The sequence below is a fragment of the Hydra vulgaris genome, chromosome 08 (assembly GCF_038396675.1).
Source record: "Hydra vulgaris chromosome 08, alternate assembly HydraT2T_AEP".
NCBI lineage: Eukaryota > Metazoa > Cnidaria > Hydrozoa > Anthoathecata > Hydridae > Hydra > Hydra vulgaris.
The window spans coordinates 35,477,825-35,492,194 of record NC_088927.1 but is presented as its reverse complement, the minus strand read 5'-3'; the positions used below and the strand labels follow the sequence as shown (position 1 = coordinate 35,492,194).

The window sequence follows — 14,370 nt, the reverse complement described above, 5'->3', positions numbered from 1 at the left end:
CATCATGATGATTTAATTGGAAGACCTCCAGCTAAAAAGCCATTATATTCATTGAAAAATCATAATATCTTAAAAGAATTTGCATCAGAGCATCTAAAGTGGAGTAGTCAACAATAGTCAAAAATTATTTTTAGCAATGTAAGCAAGTTTAGGCTGTTTCAATCAGATGGAATTAGGTACATTCAACATCCAGTAGGTACCAGATATGCTGTTAAATACCTGCCTACTGTAAAATATGGAGGAGGTAATGTAATAGTTTGGGGGATGTTTTAGCTGAGATGGAGATGGTCCGCTTCATAGAATTACTGAAAAGTACAAAGATATAAGTTAGACTATTGTTACCTCATTTAAACAATAAACTGCAGTTACAGAGGATTGCTAATAATGCAGAGGATGGATATACCAACAGAATAAAAATCTCAAACATACAGCCAAATTAGTTCTAGAGTTTTTCGAAAAGAGTAAAGTTAATGTTTTGAAATAACCATCCCAATCAACTGACTTAAATCCATTGACTGGCAAATGAATGGAATCAAGCCTACAAATCATTCTGATTTAACTATTAAAATCAAGGAAAGATGGGACTCAATTTCAATTGATTTTTGCATTGATTTAGTTGGCTCTATGCATCATAGATGCCTAGCCATTCATAATTTTAAAGGATATTTTACAAAATACTAATGTGATTTTGCTTTTATATAAATTTTTGATTCAATATCGTTGAAAAATTTGTATATTTTAAAAAATAAATGCTTTGTCTGCAAATTTTTGAACTTATCAAAAACTGTTGATTTGTTGACCGATTTTAAAATGTTAATTAAATAACAATTATTTGTTCAAAGCAAAATTGTAAACTTGAAAACCTTTTGATTGGAATATAATATGTTAGCTTTAGTGAAGTATGTGCTAAAATATTAGAAAATTCCTTTTCTGCTTATCTGCAAACTTTTGAACGCTACTGTGTCACCACACGCTACTGTATATGCTGCATAAAAATTTAAAATTAAAAAAATTTTGAAATGCACAAAGCCTTTTGAAATAAAAAGTTAAACAGTTATTAAAAAAAGATTTTAAACTTTGAAAATTAGAGAAATTACCTTCCTGTGATTTTATGAGCTAAACCATAACTTGCATGAGTATGCTCTGCTATTTTAGGTAAACCAGTTGTTCCACTAGTGAAAAACCATGCCAAAGGATCACTTGCTCTTGTTTTAAGACACTAATAAAAAATTATTTTTTTTTGCAAATTTTTCTTTTTCTTTCTTTTTTTTCCCTTTTCTTTCGTTATTAGATAAGCTATTCTCTTTCCAACTATCATATTTTGGATGAGAATGTCTCTCTTTGCATCAAGTATTATTGTTTTACTAAATGATTTTTAATTAAATAATTATATTATTTACAAAATATTGGAGTATCCATTTAACTATTTCATTCACATTGTATTCAAGTTACAAATTCTTGGGCTACACTAATGGATGTTAAAAAAATTCTCATGATGATATTTATAAATTGTAGTGATAATAATAATAATATTTTTCAATTATTACAGCTCATTAACATTTTTATTCAATATCAAAAATTTTTTATAAAACAAGTATTTCTTAATATATTTCAGGTAGGAGAAAAACAAGAAATAACTCCAAAATGAAACTGCAAAATGAAAAAAAAATTTGAAAATATTATAATCAAAAATAAAAGATCCTGACAGAAAAATTTAATTTCTCAAGAAATTTATTTCCTCAAAGTATTATTTTAAATCCTCACTAAAGTGAAGAAGGGATTATCTTGAAAGAATTTGTAAAACTTGTAACTTACATTATAAAGAAAAAAGTAATAATTAAGAATATAATAACCTTCTTCTTGTAGTGCCCTAAAGTATTGATAGAGAAATATTTTGGTTTTTTCCAAAGTATTGATAGAGAAATATTTTGGTTTTTTCTAAAGTATTGATAGAGAAACATTTTGGTTTTTTCTAAAGTATTGATAGAGGAATAATTTGGTTTTCTCTAAAGTATTGATAGAGAAATAATTTGGTTTTTTCTAAAGGATATTGATTTGGAGGCAAATCAACACTCTGACAATAATAAACAAAAGTGACAATAAGATTGACAACTTCTCAACTTGTCTACATCAGCTAATATATAATAAATATTAAAAAAAATATAATACAAAGCTAAAGACTACTCTAAAAAAAATGAGACCTGTTAAATCAAATTTAGTCAAAATTTACCTTTTTTCAGAAATCCAACTAAGGTTTCCTATTTATTACAAACCATATTAAAAATCTCCCTTCAAAATATAATTTTTAGTTCTAGTATATTGGGAACAAGTAAAAACTGAGCTTTAATGAAAATATTTTTTGGCAAAAATTTTTATTTAAAAACTTTTGGCAAAAATTTCACTGCTTGTGTGTGACCATTTGCCAAATGGCCACACACGAGCAGTGAACGTCTGAGGGAAAAATGAAATACATTAGAATATAGGAGAAATATTTTTTGAATAAAGCTTATTTTAACAGCTGTCAAGACAAAAAAAAAGAATAATAGTAGAATATTTAAAAATATACTCATATGATGACAAAAATAAAGACAAGCAATACACCTAAAACAATACTTACAATAATAAAAAAATAAAAAAAATGTTTTTTTATAAAAACTTAAGATGAAAAAAGATATACAACAAATATATCACCAAACAACGACATACAAAACAAAATATTGACAACAAAATATAAAATATTCATACAATAATGTAAGGCCTTAGAATGGAAAAAAAACATTAATGCTAATTTGTAAACATAATTTGTGTAGTGATTAAGTAATAAACACCTCCTCAGAGTTGTGTCTATTATTCCTGGCATTTCGACGAAGATCAGCACTAATAATTAGTTTATCCTGTCAGACAAACGTCATCACCGCTTATGCTTTACCCTGCGACTTATGCTTATTCTGTAAAACAAATAGCCAACACTCAACTATACCCAAATTTGTAAAACACCATGATATGATATAAAAAATTATAGATCTACTGTACAATATAAATAGAAATAACTAAATAAATCACTTACCATACACTGGTAGAAAACACGAAAACACAATAAATTAAAATTCTAATAAAAACACCAAAACAAAACTCAAGTATGCAAACAAAAAATACTAATAAATATCCCTCTAAAACAATTAAAACCAAATAGGTATTTCCAGCATAAATAAACCAAAGATAATCAAATGACAATCTACCCTATTAAAAACCTTTCTAAAAATAATTAAAACACAATAGAGTCTTCAATAAACTTTATCGCTGTCATAGATACTTCATTCGAATTTTGTTAACCATCTTAAGTGTAAGAAAATGAACAACCCGTGAAACTTAAAATCATCACTAAAAATTAAATAGTCTATGATAGTGGAAAAAAAATGTTGCCTGTAAAGATTTAAATGTGTGGTGAAGGATATAAGACATTCATAATAGTTATAATATGAAATCCAGTGGATAAATAATATATTAAGAATACTGTAAGACTAACTAAATACAGTAATAAGACTAGATAAATTTTAGCCAAACGGGTGGTTAATAAATAATTTTTTGAGTGATTTCAAGTATTGCAATGATATAAGGCGTGATATCAAAATGATGTAAGAAGTGGGTAAGAATATTGCATAAAAATAAAGTTTTCTCTACGGTTTTAATCAAAGTAACTTTGAGACCATAACAAAATCGAAATTTCAAAAAGTAGAGTTTTCTCTATGTTCCGAATTAAACATAGTTTTGAGATCATAACCGAAGTTTCGAAGAGTAAAGCTCTTATGAATAAATATTTATTAATAAGAGCTTTACTCTTCGAAACTTCGATTTAGTTATGTTCTTACTTATTTAAAAATAAATCTACAATAAAAGAAGATAAGACAATTTTTGGCAAATGGGAATTTATTAAATTGAATAACATAAGAAATTAACCAAAAAACAAAAATTATGTAAAGAGCGGGAAAAAATTTTTTTAAAGTGAGTTTTTTAAAGTCTCTACAATCCGAATTAATGTATTGAGACCATAACAAATGCACAATAAAAAACTTAATTCTAACTAATTAAATATAAATCTAGAAAATTGATATAAGGTAAACCAATAATATTATGTAAATATTAATACCTAGAAATTTAGTAAAACTTAGTAAAGAAAAAATAGTTTTTTTATTTATGTTTTTTTATGTGCCGATTAAAAATTTCTTGATCGATTTAATGTTTTTGTAACTCACAATGGGTGGAGTTGGCCATATAATTATAAGATAAGTATCCTGTTCAACGATATTCCAGTGCTTTTTTATTATTTCACTAATAAGTTTTCCAACTTTTCCAAATGTTGTAACTATTGGTAAAATTCTCTTTTTCTCTTTCTTCTTTATATTTGTTGTAGACAAGTTTGTGTTAGGTATATTGTAAAACCTTTGTTAATATAGTGAAAAGGGTAGCCTCGTATAACTAAAATTTGTGCTAGTTGTTGCACCTCTTTTATTAGGTTGTAATTGTTTGATATAATCTTATTGTAACTTAACTCTTGGCTATATACTAAGTTGCTTTTTTGATAAGGGGGATGGAATCAATTATAATGTAATAGTGCTGTTGTATCAGTTGCCTTTTTGTATATTGTTATTTCTAACGGTCCATCTAGCTTTTTGATATTTGTTAGGTCCATGAAATTAATAGAATTAGTAGAATTATTAAAAGTAAATTTGAGGTGACATTCATAAACTTGAAAACTTGTGTTAGTTTTCCCATGAAAAATAAAAAATCATCTATAAATCGTTTATAAAAAGAAATCCACATCGAAAATTGTTTAATTATTTTCTCATCAATTCTTCCCATAAATAAATTAGCATAGGGCGGGGCCATACATGATCCCATGGTTGTTCCTGTTAACTGTAAAAAGTGATCAGCCAAAAATTGAAAGTTGCTGTGGGTTAGGATGGTTTCTTAGTTTAGTATTATCAAGTGTTAGCTTCTTTTTTAGTTTTTACTTTTTTTTTGTTGTGAAATATTCATAATTGAATATTAGCAGTGTTCCACTATTTTCTGTATTGTAAACAATTTGAACAGAAACAACCATGGGATCATGTATGGCCCCGCCCTATGCTAATTTATTTATGGGAAGAATTGATGAGAAAATAATCTATAAACGATTTATAGATGATTTTTTATTTTTCATGGGAAAACTAACACAAGTTTTCAAGTTTATGAGAAACAAGTTGAGCACGGTATTATCAGGGACGTGGTGGGGATCAAACTTAGAACCTCCACCTTATAAAGCAAAGCGCACCACTACCGCTTAGACTTTTCTACAGCTTGTGGCCCTGACAACATACCTGTTAAAGTCTTGCAGAAGTGTTCTTTGGAGCTGTTGTCTATATTTTCAAAACTATATGAAAAGTTCTTATCAGAGTCTTATTTTGAATTCTGGAGAGCGATCTGATTCGTCTAACTACTGTCCGATTAGTCTTCTTCCTATCATAAGCAAGGTTTTTGAATCATTAATTAACAAACACTTAATCTCTTATCTTGAATCTAATAACTTACTTTCTGATCATCAATATGGATTTCGATCTTCTTGTTCTACAGCTGATTTGGTAACAGTAATAACCGATAGATTTTATCGAGCATTAGATAAAGGTGGAAAGGTTAAGGCCATTGTTCTTAACATTTCTAAAGCTTTTGATAAAGTTTGGCATGCTGGTCTTCTCCATAAACTTTCTTCTTACAGTGTATCTGGTAACATCTTTAAGATTATTGAATCTTTTCTTTCCAATCGTAATATAAAAGTTGTTCTATCATAGTATAAAAGTTGATGGACAGCACTATTCTTCTTATTCTGTATCTTCAGGGGTTCAGGGCTTCATTGTTCGCTGATGATACTACCATTTATTCTTGTCACAATAAGAAGTCAACACTCTCTGATTGCTTGGAGAGGGCATTTGAGCTTGAAAAGGATCTCACTTCTGCAACAGCATGGGGCTCACAGTGGCTGGTGAACTTTAATTCAGATAAAACTCAATTTTTTTCACTCAATCGTTATCGCAAAAATTAAAGAAAATAATTAAATAATTGAAAAAATAAAAAGATCTTCCTGTATTTATGATAATGTACTCAATGTAATGTACTGGATGGGTCATCTACTCTTCATCTTTTAGAGTTAACTCTTCCAATTTTTCTTGGAAACTGTATATCAAATCCGTTGCATAATTAGCATCTGCTAAGGTTGCATCTCTTTAACGAGCTCAACACTTTCTTTCTCCGGATTCTATTCTCTATCTCTATAAATCTCAAATCTGGCCTTGTATGGAATACTGTTGCCATATCTGGGGCGGATCTTCTAATGATGCGCTTTCTCTTTTAAACAAGGCTTAAAAACGCATTGTAAACATAGTTGGACCTGCTCTAGCATCCAACCTCCAACCATTATCACATAGTCGTAATGTTGCTTTTCTTTCTTTTTTCTACAAATAGTATAATGGGTACTGTTCTAAAGAGCTAGCGTCTCTTGTGCCATCTACTAAAATTCATTCTCGTGTTACTCATCATTCAATTAAGTCTCATCCTTTTTCTGTGACTGTTCCTAAGTGCTCCAAAAACTTCTACTGGTCTAGTTTTTCCCTTGAACATCAGTCCTTTGGAGTTTGCTTCCTTAATCTTGCTTTCCTGATTCTGACTTAAAGGATTGCAAATTATATTTGCAATCCTTTAAGTCGTCTGTCAGTCATTATTTTTGTTCTACAATCTTCATCTTTTTTCTTCCAGTAACTTCCAAATCTAATTAGTGGTTGCTTGCAGCCTTGTTGAAAGCAAAGACATTTAAAAAAAAAAAAAAATTTTTTAAATTCCTGTTTTATTTTGGAGATATTGTTTCCCAAAACTTGGCCCATTTTGAGAAAATTTTGCGCATGGAGTGCAATTGCTACTTTGAGGGGCAATTTTAGCAACATTAACGACAGACATTTCTTTTTAACTTTTTTGCTAATCTGGGTGGATTTCTATAGTAAAAGTAAAACTTTAACATGGTTACATTTTTGGTTGCCTAGAAATCATGGTCCGAAACCACAAAATTTGAAACTTTACTCTAACTTTGAGCTCTAATTTCTCTTAAGGCTGATACTTGCACATAGTTTTCTTAGGTGTTTTTGAAAGACACTAAGACAAACATTAATTTTATGGAACAAAAATCATGTGCATGCAAGGTCCTGGGAAGAAGTAACCTGCCAAAAATCACTTTTTTGCGTTCAACGCACTTTGATAGATTACCCACAACAACCATGGTATTAGGTCTGCCATAAACAGTATAAGTTAATTAGTTTCCCTAAACATGCATCTTTCAATACCTGAAAAAAAATCCATGTGTTAGGGTGATAAAAAGCCTACAGAAGTCCTAGAAGTAGTCTTATTTTGCCAATTTTTTAACTAAAAAATATTCTAGCAATGGTATAGATATGCTTAGCAATGGCTACTTGTCTGCCTAAATAACTAGTACTGCAATTAAAAATTTTAATATTATTCGTTTTTATAACGGAACTGTACAAGAGTACTTGATAAAAACTAGTTTTTTAACTTTATCAATGAAAGAAAGAACCATTAAACTTCAAGATCAACATTTTTTTCATTTAAAATTGATGGAAAATACAGTTTTCTACGAATTACAAAAAAAATATAAGATTATTAATGGCCAATCTGAATTTCCATGTTGTCAATATTGTCTTTTGAGAGTGAATAATCTCCTCTTGGATTAGTTGGTGTTGGTGCATCAATCTTACAAACAACGTCAAGAGACGAATATTGAAGAATATTTTCTTTGGTGTTCCACTTGAAGCAGTACTTTCCAGCAGAATATTCTATACAAGAAACGTATACATCATCATCATTGACCTAATGGTTGAGGTAAAGGTAAAGCAACATCTAATCATTGCTGCCTCCTAAATATTCCTTTTTTTTATTAGGTAATATGGTTAATAAACCAATAATTTTGTAATAGACCTCAATACACAAAAATACAATACTATAGTGTTATAACTTCTTACATTTTGAATTATTGCAGGATACCATTATATAAAGTATGGAACAACAATCCAATCACCAATTTGAAAATCACCTGCTAATTCTTTTGCAATCAACTAAATATCGTTGTTTAAATCATCTTCGTTTTCAGGGGCATCTTTCACATCAACAGTTTCATCAATCACATCATCAGTTAAGTTAACCTCTTCACAAAAAGTGGTTACCAACCTTCCTGTTCTTTTTTGTTTACTCCATCTAAAAAATTACACTTGAAGGATAAAGAAAATAGCCTAATATTTATATCAAGTCCCAAGAAAAGAAAAAAGTCACATTTTTTATCATACATTTGGGTTTTTGTAAATATTCAAGTTAATTTACTTGCCTACAGAATAATGATCGAATTTTTAAGTTATCATATATTCACTTGGCTTTACATTGTCCTCAGCTGCTGGTGAACTTGCTCTGGATTCACTTTCTTCCCACGTTCTTCTGCAGCCATAAACATCTGCATTAGCAATGTTTTTTGCTTTGAAGAATACCTAAATACTTTTCTTTTTGGTAATGCCCATCTAGTGATGTTTGTGAAGTTTTCAATCCCTTGTTTAATGATAGAATGGGATAATAGCAGGTGATCAGAAGAATTAAGGCTCAAATTTAGGTTTATTTTGTTGACATTGGAAAGTCTTGCTTTGTCTACCATAGATTTTGCCACAGATCAAGAAGTATGGTTTTCTGAAAGCATGTGCTCTGCTAATAATTCAGTATCATAAAATGATTCAGCACAACCAATTTGTGTACAAAACTTGAGTTAACACTTCTGTTCCATTTTTTACCTGTACTAATTCAGAAGTATCTCCACATTATCATGCAATCAGAAAAAAACTGAAAACAATGATAACTGTTTATGTTGGGAATAAGATTTTTTCCTGACAAAGTAGAAGCTTTGGAGTCTATTGTAATTACAGCAACATAAGCATTTCAAATTCCATTGTCATTATGAAGAGCCTCATAAATATCTTCTGCAGTCAACAAATTGTTTCCAGCATCAACAAAACTCCTTATGATACATTTCGCTCCTGCTGACTCTCTGTTACATTGATCATTTTCCATGTGACGGCTCATTGTAATCATACCTTTTAAGAAATAATTGTTTTGCTTTGCAAACTTTATAAAGGACTTCTAAGCAGAAGTTGCAATGATAAGATGATGCATTATCTGACTTAGCATAAAAGTTTTTTAAACAAGGAAAATCATTTCTAACTTTGGCCAAAACAACATCAGCGAGACGGAGTACATCAACAAGGCTTTGCTGACATCTATAGACAGTAGTGAAATAGGCTTTTTTTTAATTTGACCATTTTCATGGAAGAAGAAGACATCAACATGTAGAGTCATTCCTTTTTTTCCAAAATAATCCTTTTGGCTTTCACAGAATTTAGCTGGCAAAATTTTCTGACAAAAATCTTTCAGTCAAAAACTAGTTTCCTCATCAAGTTGCTCAAAAGCCATTATTTTGGCCATTTTTTGTTGTGCATCACGAATTTGATGCTTCATAAAAGCTTCAACATCTTCTGCATCCACATTTAAATCATATAGAAGATCTTCATCTTTACTTTTTATAACAAACTCACGAACTTGATTAGTTATATCAGCAGTCAATTCATTAACTTGAAAGATTCCATCTTTGTCCCAACGCTTAAAAGGACCACAAGAAGTCTTCTCTTTATTAAAATATACACATTTCCCATAAGGACTGACTTAACTCTTGCTCTCTGACATATTTTGTTTATTGATAATTGTTTTTTGACTAAAACTAAACTAATGCAGTTTTTACCAACAAATTTCAATTCTTCTACTGAAAACTGCTGAAAGAAATTTATGTTATGTAACTTAAGTAAAGCATGGTAAGTACCAAGTAGTCATTAACACAAATATCACACCAAGTCAGTAACCATTCTGTCTCCGCAGTATCATCTTGTTCTATCAACAAATGTATTAAATAAAATGTTCTACCTAATATATAAAATAAATACAAATACATATATATATATATATATATATATATATATATATATATATATTCTATATATATATGTATATGTATATATATATATATATATATATATATATATATATATATATATATATATATATATATATATATATATATGTATATATATTTATATATATATATAGATATTTATATATATATATATATATATATATATATATATATATAAATATATGTATATATAAATATATTTTTAAAAATATATATATATATATATATATATATATATATATATATATATATATATATATATATATATATATATATATATATATATATATATATATATATATATATATATATATATATATATATATATATATATATATAGAACCCTTAGATGTTGTCCGAAAGTTTTTTCCATATTTTGTTGACAAAAAGTAAAAATTAAAATGCAAGACCGGAATTTTTTTTTTTAATAATGATAGACTGCCTGCCCCAACCAAACCCTCAGTCGATGTAGCAGCACTCCCTTGTGGGTCAGGCTATTTGTCAGTCGATGTAGCAGCACTCCCTTGCGAGTCAGGCTATTTGTCAGCCGATGTAGCAGCACTCCCTTGCGAGTCAGGCTGTTTGTCAGTCGATGTAGTAGCACTCCCTGCGAGTCAGGCTATAAGATAGTCGATGTAGCAACACTCCGCGCATGATTTACAGTAAAAAAAATAAAAATAAAAACATTTTATTAAAAAAAATAAAAATAAAAACATTTTATTAAAAAAAATAAAAACAAAAACATTGTTTATATTGTTAAAAACATTCAGAATGTTTTTAAAAACATTCTGGTCAATTAAATTTGCGTTTTTGTGGTTTTTTTATATAACAATTAATTTGTAATTAAATTAATGGTTTTGAGTTTCGTCCAACACGAAAATGTTGGACGAAAGTCAAAAGTAATTAAAAGTGACGTATGTGTTGGCGTAAGAATCACTTTTTTCCTTCCGCTCTTCCCAAAGCCAACAAACTATAGATCTATATATATATATATATATATATATATATATATATATATATAGATATATATATATATATATATATATATAGATCTAAAGTTTGTTGGCTTTGGGAAGAGCGGAAGGAAAAAAGTGATTCTTACGCCAACATATACGTCACTTTTAATTACTTTTAACTTTCGTCCAACATTTCCGTGTTGGACGAAAGTAAAAACCATTAATTTAATTACAAATTAATCGTTTTTTAAAAAAACCACAAAAACGCAAATTTAATTGACCAGAATGTTTTAAAAACATTGTGAATGTTTTTAACAATATAAACAATGTTTTTTTTTTATTTTTTTTAATAAAATGTTTTTATTTTTATTTTTTTTAATAAAATGTTTTTATTTTTATTTTTTTTACTGTAAATCATGCGCGGAGTGTTGCTACATCGACTATCTTATAGCCTGACTCGCAAGGGAGTGCTGCTACATCGACTGACAAATAGCCTGACTCGCAAGGGAGTGCTGCTACATCGACTGACAAATAGCCTGACTCGCAAGGGAGTGCTGCTATATCGACTGACAAATAGCCTGACCCGCAAGGGAGTGCTGCTACATCGACTAAGGGTTTGGTTGGGGCAGGCAGTCTATCATTATTAAAAAAAAAAAAATTCCGGTCTTGCATTTTAATTTTTACTTTTTGTCAACAAAATATCGAAAAAACTTTCGGACAACATCTAAGGGTTGTATATATATATATATATATATATATATATATATATATATATATGTAGAAAAAAAATGATTCTTACGCCAACACATACGTCACTTTTAATTACTTTTGACTTTCGTCCAACATTTGCGTGTTGGATGAAAGTCAAAACCATTAATTTAATTACTAATTAATCGTTTTTTTAAAAAAACCACAAAAACGCAAGTTTAATTGACCAGTCTGAATGTTTTTAATAATATAAACAATGTTTTTATTTTTAATTTTTTTTAATAAAATGTTTTAATTTTTAATTTTTTTAATAAAATGTTTTGTTTTTTTAATTTTTTTAATAAAATGTTTTTATTTTTATTTTTTTTAATGTAAATCATGCGCGGAGTGTTGCTACATTGATTATCTTATAGCCTGACTGACGCAAGGGAGTGCTGCTACATTGACTGACAAGTAGCCTGACTCGCAAGGGAGTGCTGCTATATCGACTGACAAATAGCCTGACTTGCAACAGAGTGCTACTGAGGGTTTGGTTGGGGCAGGCAGTCTATCAATCAATAAAAAAAAAAAAATTCCGGTCTTGCATTTTTGTCAACTAAATATGGAAAAAACTTTCGGACAACATATATATATATATATATATATATATATATATATATATATATATATATATATATATATATATATATATATATATATATATATATATATATATCTATATCTATATCTATATCTATATCTATATCTATATATATATATATATATATATATATATATATATATATATATATATATATATATATATATATATATATATATATATATATATATATATATATATATATATATATATAAATACAATGTTCTACCTGATATAATATATTATATTAGATAGAACATTGTATTTATTTATATTTAATTTTTATTTGTATTTATTTTAAGTGCTATATGTATTTTTTTCAAGTGCTCTTGTGCAGTTCCGTTATAAAAAAGTATTATATTAAAATTTTTAATTACAGTACTAATTATTAAGGCTGTAAAACAGCTGTTGCTAAGCATATCTATACTATTGCTAGGAAATTTTTTAGTTAAAAAATTGGCAAAATAAGGCTACTTCTAGGACTTCTTTGCCTTAGTGTCTTTCAAAAACACCTAAGAAAACTACATACATTAACCATTAGAGCTCAAAGTTAGAGCAAAATTTCAAATTTTGTGGTTTCATACCATGATTTCTAGACAACTAAAAATGTAACCATGTTGAATTTTTACTTTTACTGTAGAAATCTACCTAGATTAGCAAAAAAATTAAAAAGAAATGTGTCTGTCATATTCATGTTGCTAAAATTGCCCCTCAAAGTAGCAATTGCACTCCATGCGCAAAATTTTCTCAAAATAGGCTAAATTTTGGGACCCAATATCTCCAAAATAAAAAGGAACTTTAAAAAAAAAATTTACCAGTGGCCTACTTTCATTGTCTTTTACAAAATATCTGAAAATAAGTACAAGTTGAAGACATCACTTCCAGATTTTTCTTATTTTGCCTAGATTTCTCAGACAATGGCTCTTAAGGTTTGTGTTTCAGTGTTAAAAGGTTGAGAGAGGGCTGCAACATTGATTGCAACTTGTGGTTTACTTTCATTTGAATCTAAAAGAGATTTATAGAAACCGAGAATATAATCAGGAGTAAAAAAAATGGCAGATACAAGAAAGTTTAGCAAGTTTAGCAGATAATGATTTTGTAATGATTAATTTATATAGTTTCAATGAGATTATAAGTAAAAATCTTTTGAATGAAAGGGAACATTTTTTTAAAGTGCTGACATTTATCAATATAGAAAAATATCAACATTATTAGGATCTCAACCTATCATAAAAGAGAGATTGCATTCAAGGTTTACCCCTGTTTTAAGCAACTAAAAAGTGATGACCTTTTCTCAAGGATATAAATATATAATTAGCATATAGAGCCATTTTAGAAGAAAGATTGTCAGGAATATTATTAATATAGATAAGAAACAGCATGGAACCAAGGATAGGAAACTTGTTGTAACGAAAAGGTTACTGGATATAGTTATTGAAAGGTTAGTGAAAAAGGACTTTAATACTGTGATTATAAACAAATTATGCAATAACTTTGACTAATAAACTTACCCAGATACACTATATGAAGTAAGTCTATAGAGAAAACAGCATGCCAGACCTAGTTTAAAGTCTTAAATATGTCAAGAGCAATGGTACTTGCCGCACTGTTCCTATATTATTCACAATAAAAATTTCTTCTAATATATATGTAAACCTAGAACTCTTAAAAAGCTTATGTGCATTTCATAAATACAGTCATATCACAATTTATTATGACCATCTAATAATTTTGATCATTTTGAAATATAATCCAATTTTTTTTATATGTGAAATAAAATATTTTTATGGTAGGTAATTTTTAAAAAGAAATAAAACTTTAACTTAAAATCAGTGCTTTTTTTTTTTGCTAGTGGCAACACTGACTCACTTATAACAGCCATTTTGTATGATTTCATCTTACTATTAATTTTGCCACTGGACACTTTTTGAGTTTATTACCAAAGTTTTTAACTCGTTTTTTTTAAATTA

General features: G+C 28.3%; 1 protein-coding gene across 5 annotated transcripts in view; it reads right to left on the bottom strand.

The window, feature by feature from the left end:
- The window catches only part of LOC100203680 (acyl-coenzyme A synthetase ACSM3, mitochondrial), a 91,704-nt gene that overhangs the window by 26,992 nt on the left and 50,342 nt on the right, over positions 1-14,370 (bottom strand). For all 5 annotated transcript variants that reach the window (XR_010640094.1, XR_010640093.1, XM_065803560.1 and 2 more), the window contains exon 7: positions 1,098-1,219. Coding sequence is in view for 3 of the 5 variants with exons in the window: in XM_065803560.1 (XP_065659632.1) it covers positions 1,098-1,219 (122 nt within the window). In the remaining 2 variants the exon portion in view is untranslated. The remainder of the gene's footprint in view (positions 1-1,097; positions 1,220-14,370) is intronic.